This window comes from Lygodium microphyllum, chromosome 1, assembly GCF_053477565.2.
Source record: "Lygodium microphyllum isolate KBCC chromosome 1, Lygodium_microphyllum_v1.1.10, whole genome shotgun sequence".
In the NCBI taxonomy this organism is placed as follows: domain Eukaryota; kingdom Viridiplantae; phylum Streptophyta; class Polypodiopsida; order Schizaeales; family Lygodiaceae; genus Lygodium; species Lygodium microphyllum.
The window spans coordinates 60,983,703-61,002,012 of record NC_141135.1 but is presented as its reverse complement, the minus strand read 5'-3'; the positions used below and the strand labels follow the sequence as shown (position 1 = coordinate 61,002,012).

Sequence of the window (18,310 nt, the reverse complement as noted above, 5' to 3'; positions counted from 1 at the left end):
CATTGTACACTGAAATCAGCACCGCAAATTCGTGGAATTGTGAGGATTTCAGATGTCAGCCCATCTATTGTGAATTTGGGGTAGCATTTGACCAATTGGGGTTCCATTAGAGCAAGTCCTGGGTGAAAATCAAGGGGCGATTTGCCCGAATGCTTTGCTGATTATTGGAACAGCAAGGGGCTTTTGAATCAGCCAAGGAGATTGTGAAATCTCGGCTTGTAATTTATCCATCAGCAATTGAAATTAAAGAAATACCGAAAGGGGTGCCAGTTTTGGGGCCAACAGGGTGTCCACTATCCAAGTTTATGAAGGTAAAGTAAGCATTTCAGTTTATGTTCATTTGCTAATTGCTGTAATTAAGTGCTTAATCAGGTTAAACCACCCTATCTGAGAAGAAAGGCTTGTTTCAGTGGAGATGGCAAGATGCATACTAAAGGGCAAGGGATTGCCTAACCATTTTTGGGCTAAAGCTGTTAATACTGCAGTTTACATTCTAAATCGGAGCTACACAAAGGCTCTCAAGGAAAAAACATTTCATGAGGCTTACACTGGTAAGAAACTATCTGTCTCACATTTCAGAATTTTTGGATGTGAATGTTATGCACATGTTCTAGATGAGAAGAGAAACAAGTTAAAACCAAAAAGCAGAAAATGTATCTTCTTGGGTTATAGTGATGAGGAGAAGGCTTACAAATTATATGACCAAGAGGCAAAGAAGATCATCGTAAGCCGTGATGTGGTGTTCAAGGAGCAACCACATACAGTGGAGGAGGAGAAGGCAAGTTCTTTCACTTTATCATCAAGTGAATAAATATTCCACTATGAACCTGTCTCGAGAGCAATCCCTATCCTTAAGGAGGAGGAAGCATCATCTTCAGATGATGAGAAAAAAGTTCATCAACCTAACATCACTCCACGAGAAAAGCCATTGCCGCATTGGGTGAAGCAGCTCTATGACCACAATCCTATGTCTACATCTGTTGAGAAGAAGGCAGATGGACTAAGGAGGTCTCAGAGAATAGGAGAGCAAAGGAGGGCTTCTGCTCACATAGTCAATATGGCCTTGATGATTGAGATTATGAGAGAAGTAAAGGAGCCAACTGACTTAGAAGACGCACTTGCAGATCTCGCATGGAAGACAGCTATGCAAGCAGAGTATGACAACATAATGAAGAATGACACTTGGAAGCTGGTGGATCGTCCAACAAAGTGGAAGGTTATTGGCACCAAGTGGATCTGGAATGTAAAATACAAGGCTGATGGTACCTTAGAAAAGTACAAAGCTAGACTGGTTGCACAAGGATTTTCATAGGTTGAAGGGTTTGATTTTCAAGAGTCATTTTTCCCAACTGTCAGAATGACCACTATTTTCACAGTACTTGTAGTGGCCGCCCACAAGCAGTGGCTAGTCTACCAAATGGATATTAAGTCAGCGTTCTTAAATGGTGACCTCAAGGAGGAGGTGTACGTCACTCAGCCACCAAGGTTTGAGGCCCCCCATTCTGAGAACAAAGTGTGTAAGCTCAAGAAGGCACTGTATGGGCTGAAACAAGCCCCCAAAGCATGGTATGAGCAGATAGATAAGTTTTTTTAAAGCTTAAACTTCAAAAGATGTGCCTTAGATGCTAACTTGTATGTTTATAGGGATGGTGAAAAGTCTGTAGTGATTGACCTATATGTGGACGACCTTCTTATTACAGGTGACTATGAAGATATGATCAACCAAACTCGAAAGGCTTTGAGTTCTGAGTTTGAAATGACAGACTTGGGCTTGCTACACTATTGTTTGGGGATTGAACTCTGGCAAGAGCTAGGAAAGAGCCATTCAATGCAAATGAGGAAGGCATAATCGGAATCCCCAGTTTGACACAAAGCCAAGGAATGAGCTAATAAAGCTTGAGCATGTTGTAATTCAGCTCGAAACAAAGAAGCATGTTGAATACCATATTGTTGGGATAAGGCTCGCGCATTATCCCTAAAAACTGCCCATGCTTCCATCCCTCAAGTAGAACCTTCAAGCTAAAAGAAGCTATCAAGTGCTGAACATCTTTCAAAAACTGATTTTGCTGCAAAAAAGATTGATTAAACCGAAGAGGCAAATGGGCAAGGAGAGCCTTGAATGCATGAACAGGTTTGTGGCTCATTTCTAGGACCAAAGGGTAATGATCTGATAGAACATGTTGTCTCTCCACCCGCATATCGATGATTGCAGGAAGAAAGGAGTCACTTTGGCAGATGTAGATTCTATCCAGTCTGGCCCAAGTATTTGAATGCTGAAAAGAGCAACAAGTATATCCGGCTTGTGTGGATACATCCACGACCACATGTCATGTTTCAAAGATGCCGTTGCAAGAGCATCCCAAGCCTGTCACTCAGGACCATCCATAACCGAATGCAGAGAGGTCGCCTGATCTGTAGAAATACAGGCATTAAAGTCACCCATAACAAAGCCTTGACGAGCCAAGGCAAGGCAGTGTAGGTCATCCCAAAGCTGACGACGATCCCTTGCATTAAAAGGAGCATACACGCCTACAATCCACAGAACCTTCCCCTCATAACATATTTCTAGGATCAGAAATCAGCCGCAGGTATCTTGAGAAACCAATGTTAGTTGTAGGGAGGATTTGACAACCAACATAACTCGCGGTTTATATGGAGTGCAACCACTAAAAAAGACCGCATAATCCTTATACACATAAGAGGATCCAGCCAAATGCTCCATAGCACAAAAAACATCCCAATTTCCGTCAAGCACAACTTTCCACAATCGATACTGCTTGCTGCCCGAAGAAATACCTTTTACATTCCACAAAGCAAGTTTCATGATCAATCAAAAAGTAAGAAGAACTATTGAACCATTGCTTTCCCTTTCCCTTTTACATCAATAGCCTTGGCAGCCTCGAATCTCTCCATTTCAGTACGTATAACATCTACAATATTTGCTCTCTGTAAACTTGCAATCGCAACTCGGGAAGGAAACTGCAGGTGCTGGGAGTGGAAAACGTCCCGAGGAGGCATAAGCCTTCCACGAGCATCGAATCGCAAGGTTGAATCAGAAGTCCTTCTATCTTCCACTGCTGTGGTACGCAAAGATTGAGGTTTCATATAAGAACCCCTACCTCTGCGTTGGAAGGTCTGAGTGATTGGGGGCGGCGAAGAATGGGCACGATTCAATCGAGAATCTTGCCTAGCATTACGACGAACCACAGTGACCCAAGAATCCTCCCGAGGAGACAAATTCCGCCTACCATAGTCGAAGGACGCTCCCCACCCTCATGGGGGTCATTCTTCTTGCCTTCCTCACGACCTTGTTGGGGAAGGTGCTCTGGATCAGATACTATTTGCTGAAACATGTGCTGAGGGTGGTGGTCTTGCATTTCCATATCTTGATCCATAGGGCCCTGCACTACCTCTGTGGTTTTATCACATTCCAAAACGAAATGGCCCAACTGGCCGCATCTGAAACAGTGTCTTGCAAAAGTACCCCTATTCAACTCATACACCAATGTTTGTAAGCTTGGAGCTTCAAAACAAATTTTTGCCGGGAGAGGTTTGCATGTATCCCATAGTATACATGCCCTGTTCCTGTTGCGGGAAGACAGTCGAGGTTCCACCAAAACCTCACCAAGGGTTCTCAGTACCATAGAGAGGAGTCTCCAAAGATGCGCAAGAAAATCCACCACCTCTACCCAAATTGGACAAGCCTGTCTCTGGCATGTCCTGAAATTCAGCCATGGGCAGTCTCCAAAGATGCATAGGAAAATCCACCACCTCTACCCAAATTGGGCAAGCCTGTCTCAGGCATGTCCTGAAATTCAGCCATGGGCCTCCAAGGCACCACATGAACTAGCTTTCCATCCATAAACAAAGGAATGTGTTGCATAACAAGAGCCTGTACTTCCGCAGAACGAAACAGAACCTCAAAGAACCCCTTCAAGCCATCATAAATCTCTTCAACTAGGGGAACCTACATACGCCCTAAAGCATCATCTGGGCACTGTTCAAAACTGACAAGAATAGACTGCAGCCAAGCACGAATTCTTGTGTGATCAAAGGAGTCCTTCCAGTAAAATAAAATATGGCTGCCCTCTCATGGAAAGCAGCTATCAGTTGTAGGACCAAGTCGGTTCCCATGACTACTACTACTTGATCCCCTTCCGGTAATGTGCTAGCTTTATCCTCATTACTATGGGCATAATCTGACATAAGATGATTGGTAGTGGCCAGCATGAACTGTAAAGACCCATTAGGTTGCGGACACGAAACATGAACCTCAAGCTGAGGCAAATTCAGGCCGAAGGTTGGTTCTTCAGCCGACATCCTACGAGGTTTGCCCATCTCTTCACTATCCAGCAACGGCCCGGGTTCATCTGCCAATGAATCACCATCCGAGTCAACCAAGTCTTTGTCATTTCCTCGCTCGATCTGCTGATCGAGAAAGGCCATATCGATATCATTAGATTCCTGCACGTTTGCCATAGCATAAGCAGATTCCGATCCCAAAATCCTTCCTCTGTCTCTCTCTCACTTTGTGCAAAACCCTCAGAATGTGCTGCATGCTCTCTGCACAGGTCTTGGAACTCTGAGCGCAGGCTCTGTATAGGGGCGCTCAGAGGGTGCGCTGAAGATTGGGCGGACAGCAGGTCTGTTTCTGCCTAGAGCAGAGCTGTCCCTTCTCCCAATGCAGTGTTTGTGTCTTAGGAATAGATCCGGGCGCCACACGAACTGCAGGCCGCAGAGCAGGTGTATTCATGGATGACAGGTAGGAGGCGTGCAGGGGCAGAGCTCGCGGAAGGCAGAAACGGACTCGGTGAACACACAAAAGTAGGGACCCATAGTACCTTTTTCCGTCTAAGCCCTTTCCAGCAGCAACTAACAATTCAACGACTATTTTGCTTCCGCACTGGACGTCAGTCTTCAGTGTGGCACGACTGCACTTCTGCAGTTCGCTTTTGGCAGGAATTGTGGCTTCGGCACAAAACCTCACAGCAGCAATGAAGAAGAGGAAGACTAAGAAGAGCAAGAGCAAAGACGCATGCCGCCGGCGCCTCTTTCTTTCTTTCTTTCTTTCTTTCTCTTTCTCTCTCTCTCTCTCTCTCTCTCTCTAACACAACTGTCAATGGAAGCAATGTTCAACACACCTTCTAAGAACACACGGTACAAGACATGGCTGTAGGCTCCGTGATTAGACATGTCTCCCTAGCTTGTCATGGAAAGACCTCACGCACCATGGATGAAAGGAAGTATGAAGAAATTCATCTCATGATTCGCTCTAAACTACGAATTATGAGACAGGAATTGGAAAAAGAAATACGAGAGTAGGTCAAAGCCGAACTAATAGTAAATCAAAAGGCAAAAATGCAAGACATGCAGATAAAGATTAAGAATGACTTAACATGCACAAATGCTGTCCGAAATGCACACATTGAAAATTGAAATGCAGAAAGTGGTAGATGCTTACAAATCAAAAATCTTAGAACTTAGGGAAGACTTGAATACATTTAAGAAAAAATAAATGAACGTGCAAGAAGAACTACAAAAGGAGAAAGAGGCACTAAAGGCATGTGAAAGGGAGGTTCACTCATGGGCAGAAGTGGCAAAGACAACACAGAAGTAGATAGAAGAGCTAGGCACTCAGACACATCGTCAAGCAAAGATGTTCTTCAAACGCCTTGTGGGGAAGAAGAAATGAAACTACTTAGTGAAAGTAGAAGCAGACATATCAACTATTTTTGGGATGGGATAGCAAAAGTGCATGGAAGATGTTTCATGAAAGACAACCCCCCCATATAGATTACATCGCTAGATGCTTGGCTTGACAATGGGAGATAGTTGTATGACTCGCCAAGACAGCCACCTATGAAGCCCCCATAGACGTGTAGGCCAACACAGTGGTCTTTCTTTACTTGGAATATGGTTAGGGATGCGATTTATAGATTACAAAATGGGAGGACACGGGATGAGAATGAACTAGTAGCAGAACATTTCTTACATGCTTCTAACATACTAGCACCCATATTAGCACCTATGTTCAATAGAGTAGTATGAGAAGGCTTCCCTATGAGTTGGTCATACAATATTACATTCCACTATTTAAGAGTGGTGATCTCCTAATCCCTAGCAACTACAAGACTATCATGATTGGTCATACTTTGGCCAAGATATATGGATCTATATTGGAGCATGAACTCAGTGAGTGGGCTGAAATGCAAGGCAAGAGAGCACAAGAACAACTAGATTTCAGACGAGGATATACCAGGTTGGACCATATTCGCACACTTAGAGCCATTATTGAGGAGGGTCGAGCCTGAGACAAGAGGATCTATTGTTGCTTTGTAGACTTTCGCAAAGCTTTTGATACAGTGCTTCGTACATGCATCATGGGGAGATTGCAGGATATTGGAGTATCAGAGCGTATACGATGGAGTGTCTATGCATTATATGAGACAATGACAGGTCATGTACGGGCACCTGGGGGGCTATTAGAGAGGATTGATAGTTCACCGTAGGAGTTAAACAAGGATGTCCGCTTCACCCACATTATTTGGTCTATACATAGATGAAGTGTCTGATTACATTAATCGAGGAGGAGGAGCCGGAGCCAGCCTAGCAAGGGTGTTGATACCGATATTGTTGTATGCAGATGATATTGTTCTCATTTCAGATTCAGTGGAAGGATTGTAGTGCCACCTAGATACTTTGCACATCTTCTGTAGAGATAGATTCCTCATGATGAACCTTGGAAAGACCAAAACCATGATTTTCAATACTTCAGCAGCATGGGTAACTAGATCTATTTACCAATTCACATTTGGGGGAGACACAATGGAGCATGTGAAGGAATATGTCTACTTGGGAGTCACCTTCTCTGGCTCACGTTTTTCATTGAGAGAGGCATCAGAGGCACGTCTAGCACAAGGATATGCAGCACTAGGGCACTCAAGAGTCGATGTGCTCACATACAATTCACTCTCAGTGGATCAGAGTTGAACCAGATGATTAGAACTGATATCTTGAGGATTGAGGCAGCAAGGACATGGATCTACCCACCACTCCCTCTAGGATTAAGGATGGAGTTCCACAGGACAGGAGTAGTTTCTTGTGTCTTTAATGATGGTTTCACTATTTGGCTAGCATATATAGACATCCATCTCTCCCATAGCATACTATTGGACAGATTTGCACTCACATAGGCTTTAGATGGAGACACGCAGATGAGGATAGATACCCTAGTAGAGGATAGGACTTGCGTACTTTGTGGTTGAGAGCTTGATACAGGAGCACTATATATATAGACATACAGTATACTATGACATATGAGGATGGTACCACTGCCTCTTCCATAAAGGTTTTGGACCCCTTTGTCGCTTCATGGAGTATGAGGACCGAAGATGCCCACCTCAATTATGAGGCATGCATGGGATGGTATAAATCCATGTGGACAAGCTCCAAGAACAAAGTGGCTTCTCTGAATAGTGTAGGCCCATGGACATGCCCAAATGCACCACAATGGATTACCATTGATCTAGTGGCAAAGGTGTTGGGAATAAAGGGCCATCGTGCCTTTTATATGTGCATGGGTGTAAACACAACCTTAGCACATTCGTACTTTTATATATATCTATCTAAAACCTAAAGAGGTACACTAGTCATTGTACCGAATATCCATTGTGTCATGCTCACACTCTCCTCTCTACTCTCCACTCTGCTCTCTACTCTCTGTGTGTGTTATCCATCGCGTTCAGACTCAGCTCTGCGTCAGGCTCTGTCAAACTAGTATCAGAGTTGCGGTTAAGGTGTTTGCACTTCTTGGAGTCCGTGCAGGTCAGCTCGTCATTGTTCCTTCATTGGACAGACAGGCGGCATCTCATGTAGTAACACACAAGTGGAGATGATCCACCCGCGCAAAGTATCCTTTTCTTAATTAGTTCATTTAAGAATCAAGCACAAACAAGGCATTCATCCCAGTATCGTTTTCCAAGAAAACATTCATTTATTTCCATGGCAACTTGTCATCACAGACCCATGCCATGCATTTACCATCAAACATAAGCACTTGGAATAATCATCCAATCGCATCCTAACAATTAGTTTAATGCAAAAGCATTTAGGACATTGTTTGATCAATCAACAAAGACAATGGTATTTTTTTCCAAACATTGCAGGAATAGTGGCAATAACCTTTCCATCACGTATTTGCTCTCCCCCTTGGGATCAGGAGTGGTTCTATGTAAAATTTACTTAACACACCCTTCTTTCGGCTAAGGCATATGTTAAGGTTTTAAACACTATACAAGAAATAAGTTCTATTAATCACTTACATTGATCGATAACACTGTCTTCTTGTCAATAGGTACAAAAGCATCGGTCTTTTCTTTGACTCAGGGTTTCCTAATCCTTGAGCTCTTCATTTACCCTGGAGTTGTTGTTGCATCTAGCCCAACCCCGAATAGGAATGATAAACATAGTAGCATGACAATGGAGCTAATTGTGTCTGTATGTGGAGTTGTATATATGGGGATGAATTGGAGTTATGCCTATATCAACCCATCATCTCTTTCTCTCTACTTCTTATATTGCCTTTGTTGCTCGCAGTGCCTTGAAGTCCTTCTATTATCCTTGGCTACATTGCTATCTTTCATTATTATGCCACTACCATAATCTTTGATTCACACTTTAGCTAGCAATGAGCCTAATAAACATGATTGTTGGCATCATTAACTGTATCTTTTGCCTTACTTAAGATAGCAATTTCTTGAAACCATGCCAAATGTATCTTCATTGAATATTATAGAATAGAATGACATATATGAGCGTTCTAGAAGCAAGGATACGTTTTCAAAGAAGTCGCAAGCGAGCAGCAGTCGGTGACAGACAAGTCACAGGCAAGCAGCAATCAATAGGCTGCGGGCTGCAAACGTCACGCGAGCAGGTGATGGCACCAGCTGTGCGTGACAGGGCAACAGTTGTGACGACCAGTCGACGGGCAACTAGGACCAAGCAGGCGGAGGCGGAGCAGGTCTGTAGTTGCACGAACGACCCCAGAGTAGCGTCGCGTGAGGCTCCAATGCGTGAGATAGGTCCAATGCGTGGCAGCCGCCAATTGCACGGCCGCATCCCAAGTCGGCGGGTCAACGGACTTCCCTGTCACATTTTTTTCAAAAATTAGTTTTTCTTAAAATCCTTTTTGCCCCCTTTCCTTTGCAAGCGTTCGTGCATATAAGCACAGTTAAGGATTTTGGGCAGATTTGTGCCAAAAATTTGGGGATTTATCCTGACTTGATGTAAGCAAGACACAACAGTGATATTTTGTCTCAAAAATTGCAAGAATTTGTGACATTTTGCCTCCAACATTTGGGGCTTTTCATGTATGTACAAGAATTGGGCTGAAATTTACCCAATTTCTTGACATTGATGCACATTGGACCCTATGCAATCTAGGGCTTTTGCTGTTTGGGCAAAACTTGTGCGCCATTTGGTCATTTCATGTACACGTGGGTTTAATTCCATGCAATGTGGACACCTAGCACTTGGAAAATTTGGGGGTTTTGCTGAAACTGCTCTATTTTGGCAAAATTTGCCTACTCTATGCATGTCAAAAACAATGCAAATGTATGGTTGATGCTTTGAGCACAAAAATTTTGGAGCTTTTGACCGCGCATGTCAAATTTTGTGCTCGTGGATGCATGTACAACAGAAATTGCAGCTAAAATTTGGGACTTCTCATGCAATGTGATGTATTTGTCCTTGGAACAGCTGTAATCAGTTGTGGAGTGCTGTAGCACAAGGTTTGGTGCTTCTGAAAATCTATTTGCAGATCTGAAATTTCCGCTTTTACGTGGTCATTTATTGCTGGTTGGTACTTGTTTTACCTTGGTCACTTGTGTGACAGTTTGGATTAGCATTTGCCGAATTTTTTAGTCACATTTGGACTGAAAATCATGGCTGGCAGAGCAGTGACAGCAGTGATCTCATGCACATTAAGAAGCTTGAAGGAGCACACAACTTTGCAGTCTGGCAAAAACAATGCTATAATATCCTATTGCAGAAAAAGCAGGCAAAGCCAATTAAGACCAAAGGGGCAAAGCCCGCAGATATGGAACAGGAAAACTAGGATGAGTTAAATGAGCTTGCACGCTCAACCATCGAGCTATCAATTTCTGATGCCTTGCTGTCTAACATTGAAGGTTTGGATTCTGCCTATGCTATTTGGACTCAACGGGAGAAACTATATGCACAGAATAGTGCCGCAAGTAAAGTTTATTGGCTAAAAAAGCTTATGGATTTGCATATGAAAGAGGGTACAACAATGTCTACTCACTTCAGTGAGTTTAACTCCATTTCCAGCCAGCTGGTTGCCTTGAAGTTCATGATTGATGAAGAATTTAAGCCTATGTTCTTGCTTTGCACTCTGCAAGAGAGTTGGGATTCATTCAGGACTGCTATGAGCAATTCTAATGCGATCCTTATGTATGCTGATGTAGAGAGTGCTCTACTCATGGAAGAAATGAATCGGCAAAATAATGCATCCAGTAAGTCTTCCAATGCTTTGCATACTAGAGGCAGATCACAACAGAAAGGAAAATCTGATAGCAAGGGATGCAGTAAATCACATGGTAAGGATGTTGAATGGCATCATTGTGGCAAGAAGGGTCACTCTAAACGTGACTGCTACAAATGGAAGAAAGAAAAAGGAAAGGGCAACAAGACAGATGATAGCAAGGAAGAGAAGAAAGAGTCAGTCTAAGAAGAGCAGTGTCAAAATTGAAGAGGTGAATGTAGTGACTCATGACAGTGATGGTGGGAATGATGTACTCTTTGTCTCTTCACACTTTAGAACACATGCTTTACTTGCAGATATGGATGATGACATGCACACTTGAATTCTAGATTCAAGTGCTTCCTTTCATGTCACCTCTCATCATGAGTGGTTTTTTGACTATACAGGGGGTCGACACGGTGTTGTTCATCTTGGGGACAACTATGCATATGACGTTGCAGGTATTGGTAGTGTGTAGTTGCAGTTTCATCATGGTTCTGTCTTCACACTTCAGCATGTACGGCATGTACCTCAGCTAAAGAAGAGCTTGATTAGCATAGGGCAGCTAGATGACAATGGATTTCATACCACCTTTGGTGATGGGAAATGGAAGATCTGTAAGGGATCTAGAGTGATTGCCAAAGGTTGTAAAAGTGATACCTTACATCCTCTCCATATATCTAGTGTGCTTGACCATGTTGTTTTGTCACCGAGCAGCCAAGTGTTTCTTTGTGGCATGGCCGGTTGGGACACATGAGTCAAACTAGAATGAAAGTGCTTTCTTGTTTGGGTTACTTACCGTATCTTCATTATGTTGATTTTGAGCATTGTGATCATTGTCTTTATGGTAAGTTTACACAGATGTCTCATAAGAAGTCTCTTTCGCTGAAATCTTCTCCTCTAGAGTTAGTTCATTCCGATGTGTGTCAGATGCCAGGGTTATCTTTAGGGGGAAAAAAATACTTTGTCACCTTTGTCGATGATGCTATACGGAAGATATGGGTTTACCCTATTCGTAGCAGCGACGAAGTGCTTAACAAGTTTAAAAAATTCTTGGCATTGGTTAAGAATCAGAATGTAAATTTGACACATGCAGAACCTTGGATAGTGACTGTGACCATGAGTCTCCTGAAAAAGATTAGAATCAACTACTTAAAAAGATGAGTCATGGAAGGACATGCTTTTTCCATGTCTTATTTTTGCCTTTGCTTTTGAAACATACATATTTAAAAAATTAGAAGGGCATTGGATCATTGAGATTGCACAACTGTTGAAAGCAGATTCCAACTAAATATGAAGTTATCACAAGGTCTAAATAGTTAAATGCCTTATGTTTATATCCCCCTTTGCAATATTCAGATTAGGTTGAACTGTATGATGCTAGATCAGCTTTCTAGGTGTCAATTCAGTGCTTGAGTGCAACTAAGTCAGTCAATTGGTGCATTTAAGAATGGAAGGCAATGTTTGCCTTGTCAGTTCAAAAGTTTTTGCAGCTGCTGCAGTTATGTGGACTCTTTATAGTTTTTATAATATGTTAAGTACCAAGCTCACATTAATGTCATTCACAACATTTTTTGTCACATCCAAACAAATTTGTTTCACAGTTAACATTTTTGTGACATTCAAACTTTTGTTCCTTTATAGTGCTCCCCTTACGTCTACACCAATATGGGAAAGACAATTTGCATCCTCAGAGGAGCTTGTTACTGAATTTGCAAGAGAATGTAGAATCGTAAGAAAAGGTTCTGCTTCATTTTGTCCTGATTATTAGTAATAATGTTTCAAGGATCTTAAAACCTGAATACCATAATGGTTTGGAAACTTGAAGGTCTTGATGGTGATCTGAAAAAGGCGATGAAGGATGGCAAACCTATCATAATTGAGGTATGCAATCTCTTCATAATTGAGGTATGGCAAACCTATCGTAATTGAGGTATGCAATCTCTTTAGAGTGTTATTTTGTGTCTGTGGTGAGATTATAGTGCACTTTGACTTGAAGGAGAGGGAGGGGAAGGGACAGGAGGCAAGGAAGAATGCAGAGAGATGATTAGGGAGGGTAAGGGGAGGGGTTAGGGGAAGGAAGGCAGAGTCGTGGATTGGGGGGAAGAGGGGTATGGTGATGAGAGTATGGAAGGGAAGTGATGGGTAGGGGTGGAGGTGCAACTTGATGCAGGATGGGAGGGAAAGCAGACAGGAGGGGAGAGTTTGGGGAAGAGGGAGGGAAGGTAGTAGAATCAAAAGGTGGCTCATGTCTCTACTATGATAATGATAGGAACTTCCTTTGAGCAAAAAAGGTCATCAATATACAACTTTGGAGGTTTTTTGGCCCATACATGATAATGAATGCTAAGCCCCCTTGAATTTTAATTTAGCGAATCCATTCACATATCAATGAGCAGCAAGCTGATGATAAGCTTTCCAAATATCTTCATACATGGAGACATGAAATATAAAATATGCTCTCACAACACACTAAGAGAGGTGGCAAACAGGATGCTATGATGATGGATTACTCAATTCTCCCATCAATTTATGTGCATTTTCTGAAGGGCATCATATCTCTGTTTATCCAGTGTCATGTGTTTCTTTTGATGAACTCGTTCAATTGTTGAAAGGACACCAATTTTTTAGCAAATGCATGCCAGTATCTGTATTCAGCTGATTTTCTAGTTTCAAAATTGGGCAAGATGCTAAGTTTTGTTCACTCAGTTAGAATAAGTAGTGACAGTTAGTTTCTTTTTAACCCTTGCTTCACATTGTATGTGTAACTTATACATTCTCCATAAGATTGGGACTGATCTTTTACTCTGATCAGGGGATACACTTGGATCCCAGTATATATCTGATGGATGAGGAGAATGGGGGTGTAATAAGCCATATGAAGGCATCTACTGAATCTGAAACTACAGGACCTGATCTTGAGGCAGATTCTGGACATTTTCATGGCCTACATGTGATAGATAAAGTAACCTCAGACCATGAACCAAACAAATCAAAAAGCCTATTACCAGCTTGCTGTCTTTCTGAAGATACTCCAGATGTTTATTTATCAAAGACTGATGGTTAGTACAGATCTAGTAGTTTAATTAGATTTCCACTTTTTTCGAAAGTAGAACAAGTGTAACATTTGATTTACTAACATTTAGGCAAGGTTAAAGCTTGAGGTTTTGCAGTGCAGCATCAGAGAAGGATGCATATAAAACTCCTAGTAGTAGTGAAGAGGTTGGGAGTGTCTCCTCTGAGAAGCACATCCACAAAAGCCCTAATAAAGCTATTATTGTTCCAATAGTTTTAAAGATGGAGGAGTTTGATCACAAAGTAAGCTTACAAACTGATGCCAGCCCTGCTGTTTTGATGAGCATTGGCTTAGGAGTGCTGGAGTCCTACATATTCTCTTTGATTATTTAAATTATAATAGAGCTCATGGGTTACATTTGATCAATGAGATTTTCATTCCAGACCCTTTTGGAAGAGTGGATTGCGTGCAGATCGAGTACAGGCTCTTTAACAAAAGAGGTTTGAAATATGTTCTCACATAATGTGTGTGCATTAGCACCAACGTTTAATGTGTGTTGTACTGCTGGAGACATGTTAGAAACAATGGTATGATCCAACTTAGCTATTTTCTTAATGACAGAGACTGGCATGACCAATAGGTTGTAGCACTAGCAGAAATTAGCAAGGCAATAATAGGACCGTCTGTAGCAGTTTAATCTTCTATAATGCAGAAAACCATCAGTGAGTCATTGGTGTTACATATATAAAGCTTTACAGAATACCTGGATATGTTTGAAGAATGCTACGAAACAATCATCGAGTATAGAACATGGTGAATCTTTATTAACAGCTTCCGTGAAAAAGGATAAATATATCAAACTTGGTGATAAATTGAACCTTAAACTTATTCTTCTAGAATATTAGCCACCAACGTCATTTTTCCTTAGTGATTTGAATGTGAGATCGACAGACAAGCAAAAGCTTGTGCAGATTTTGCTTCCTCTTTCAGAGTAGCATCTCTTGTTCCAAAAATTGCAGGCAGTAGACCAGTTAGAGTGTAGGTGCAAGATCACCTTCAGGGATGCCTACTTGGTGGCCTTTTCTGCCAAACATGTCGATCAGTTTTGTGTACATGGACTCAGGGATGCGAATTTGTGGCACGGCCCATGCCAGATTCTCAAGCTTTTGTGTCTCAATTTACTTTCACAGAGTCTGAAGTCCGAAAGCAATTTATAACACTCCAGGTACCATTGACTGAGTTGTTGGACAAGTTGGTGGAGTCACGAACAGAGTTGGAATTCTTGCCACTTCAAAGGTTTTTGGACAAGTGGTGGAGTCACGAACAGAGTTGGAATTCTTGCCACTTCAAAGGTTTTTGAATGCCAAATTGTTGAGAGTCACATGGAAGGCGCACTTTTCAAGTTGTTTCCAAATTCACATGCAGTATTTTGTCCAGGAAAGTCGGACATTTATGTGCAAGAAAATCGCTCCTGCCCGTCATGCTGCTGCCCCGCCATCGCGCCAGCTCCCCCCCCCCCCCCCGGTGCTATAGAGCTAGAGCTGAAAGAAACAGCAATCTTTGGTCAGGTTGTAGGACACTCACCATCTAGGGCCCAGCTTCGGGATTGGCTTCACTCCATGCTGCACATTGGCACAGTGCAGATCGTGGAGGCGGTTCTCATGGGTCAAGGGATCTTCATGGTTCGACTCACCTCTACGGATGCAACTCATGAGCTAGTGGATAGCTCACCCTATGCCTCCATGAAGGGGGTCATTTACATGGTTCCCTGGTATAGTGGCTTCACAATGGAGGAGTTCGCCCTCCATAATAGGTTCCTTAGACATCCGGTCACTTTACTCTTCCCTGGATTGGCGGTAGTGTATCGCCAATTAGTGGAAGACTTTGGACCTCTCTTCGGCACAATTCTTCTTGCCTCCTTCACAGATGCAGTGATAGCCGCAAGAGTCCCAAAGGTACAGGTGGTTGTGAAAGATACAAAGAACATACCAAAGTTTCTGGAGATTGAGACAGGCAGACACTCCTTCAAGCAGCACGTTAATGTGACTGGGCAGCCAGGGCAGTGCCTGCGATGCCATGACTTTGGGCATCAAGCAACAGATTGCACACGCTTCGGAGCCAAGGTGGCTCCGCCAACAAGCCCGCAGGTGGACAATGACGGCTTTACACAGGTTTTGATGTTGGCAAGCAGTCAACCAAGGCCATCACCTTTTGTATGAGGCCGGGATGCAAGACACAATTTTCATCATTGAGGCTAGGTCTTGCGCAGTGGTCGGCTTGGAGGCTTTATCCAGCCACCAAGTACTGGAGCCCACAACAGGCCGCTCTAAGGTATGGGAGATCGTAGTGAGTCTTACAAGATGGCACATTTGGAAGGTACACTGCTAGGAGGTTTTTGGTAGGGAGGGCCTTTCAATACAGGTGACTTTGGCAGAGCTTTGAACTTCCATCATCCACTCTCTCTGCGGGTGGTGGGACCAGCTGCAGAGCGAGTCTCGAGCTCGTCAAGAGCTTCGTTTTCACTTTCTGCACACCTAGGGCGGCCAAGACTTGTTCTTCGTGATGCATGCAAGCAACCCCATATGGCTATACACCCCCCCTCCATGGCTTCTTGCCCCCATCTCCCCAGACTGCCTTGAGAGGCTTGTATACATTATGTATTTGTGACCTTGCATAAGCTCCAGCTAGTCTATTGAGCATGAGCACTCCGTTGTAATCAGCTTGTTGAGTAATATAATTAGCCACACTTGCAAAAAAAAAGTATTTTGTCCAAGTCAACTTCCATGCACCAAACACAAGAAGCCAAAGGTTCAAGAGGATCCTTTTACATCACCTGGAGCAAGCCTAAAAAGAGCCTAACTCATTTTGCTCATTCTTAGGAAGATCTAAAGAGGGTTTAAACCCATTTCATTGTGGACCAACACACGTGCACACACATACCTTGCACTCCATCTGTACCCCAAAATTCCTTCCCTTATAGACGAATGCACAGTATTGTAGCCCATAGAAAAACTCAACCAAAGAAGTGCTTATGGAAGACATTTGAGAGTTGAAACAAAAATCGTCAATCTTAATAATACAAGGTTTTTCATTGGTATTGCAAGTCTTTTGCCATAGGATAGCTAAAATCATGGCAAAATTTGACGTTCGAAACCTTCTATGTGAATATGAGAAGGTTCTTTTAACAACATTAATAGTTCACTTAAATAGTAAACCTTGGATTTTATGAACACTTAACCAAAGGCAAATGTGCAAATCATAGTATCAAGGTATTTCCAATACAAATCACGTGTGTTTAAAAGCATAACCAAAAACTCCATCTTATCATCGTATGCTTGATTGTGCAAATTGAGCTTGTCTAATAGTGCCCTTGCATCAGTTTGTGTCCACTGAAAAAATAGAATCAACACTCATTTAAGGCCCTAGGCCTATGAGTTATGAGCCACCAACAAAAAGAGGATGTGAAAACACATTTTTATCTGTAATTTTCACCACACGTAACCTTTGATGCTATGTTTTGTTCTCATAGTACTAGTTTTAGACTTCTATATTGTAATAGCAGAAGTCATAGATAGGGACCTTTCCTTTGTCATTATTAGACTAATTGTGTCTATGTGAAACGAAATTTGTTGCACAATCAATCAACATGAACATTTTTCATCCTGCAACCAAAGCAACAAGTCACTTTTGCCATTTTACTTCTACTTGACTGTTAACTTTCCCTTCTTCTAAACCCAACCTTTTTTGTTTCAGGCTCAAAGTTAGAAGAGAATCTGTCTAGCTTTTAATTTTGTTTCCTGCTTAGCCCATAGTTACCAGGAACGGGGAATGGGGAACGGGACCTCATGGAATGGGGGGAACGCCTAAACACACACACACACACACACACACACACACACACACATATATATATATATATATATATATATATATATATAGAGAGAGAGAGAGAGAGAGAGAGAGAGAGAGAGAGAGAGAGCTCATAGATTAAGTTAGTTGGAAGATTGCAAATTGGTTTATCTAGTAGCATGGTGGAAGTGAGAAGGATGGCATGATATGCTAGGTACAATATGGGACAACTAGATTATGGGTAGTAGTATGGTAGGCATTGAAAAGGTCATGTTCGATGTGCCAATTTAGTGACCTAATGGATCACGCTTTTCAAGGGGGGACCAACAACACAATTAGTAGCAACATGATTAGTAATCATATGTCACACACCCACACATGCACACATGTTTGTATATATGTGTGTGTATGTGTATCTATCTCGTGTGTGTGTGTCTCACCTACTCACTCACTCATGCGGGTAGGAGAGGCGGGGGGCCGCAGGCCAGGCGGGAGCAGGCAGGCGAGGCAGGCAGAGCAGGCGACAGAGGCGGGAGCAGTCGGGTTCCAAGGAACAACTGTTGGAACGACGCGGAACGGGTAGGAACGGGGCTGGGAACGGGTAGGAACGTTTCATTGGTGTTTCGTTGGTAGACACATGCCGGAATGCGTAAATCCGTTCCTAAGGCCCAGAATGGGCGTTCCCTGTTTCTATGGCTTAGCCTATTAGTCATTAAAATCTATATTTCTTGGAATCCTCTTAGTGTACAAACTCATAAAGAATCTATTGTTTGTTGTAATGTGGCAGACTAAATACAAGTTTCTTTAATGGATCTAGTTTAACATTAAACTTATCAAGTTGCTCCACCATGGAAAGAGCTGACTTCCTTAAAGCTTACACACAAAACTTTGTAGAGATAGAACCT

At 42.5% G+C, this 18,310-nt stretch overlaps 1 protein-coding gene across 2 annotated transcripts in view; it reads left to right on the top strand.

Annotated features, from left to right (window-relative positions):
- LOC148041174 (P-loop containing nucleoside triphosphate hydrolases superfamily protein) overlaps window positions 1-18,310 on the top strand; it is a 164,146-nt gene that overhangs the window by 104,768 nt on the left and 41,068 nt on the right. For both annotated transcript variants that reach the window (XM_087677359.1, XM_087677355.1), the window contains exons 8-12: window positions 12,185-12,282; window positions 12,369-12,424; window positions 13,356-13,602; window positions 13,719-13,858; window positions 14,000-14,056. In XM_087677359.1, the coding sequence (XP_087533485.1) occupies window positions 12,185-12,282; window positions 12,369-12,424; window positions 13,356-13,602; window positions 13,719-13,858; window positions 14,000-14,056 (598 nt within the window). The remainder of the gene's footprint in view (window positions 1-12,184; window positions 12,283-12,368; window positions 12,425-13,355; window positions 13,603-13,718; window positions 13,859-13,999; window positions 14,057-18,310) is intronic.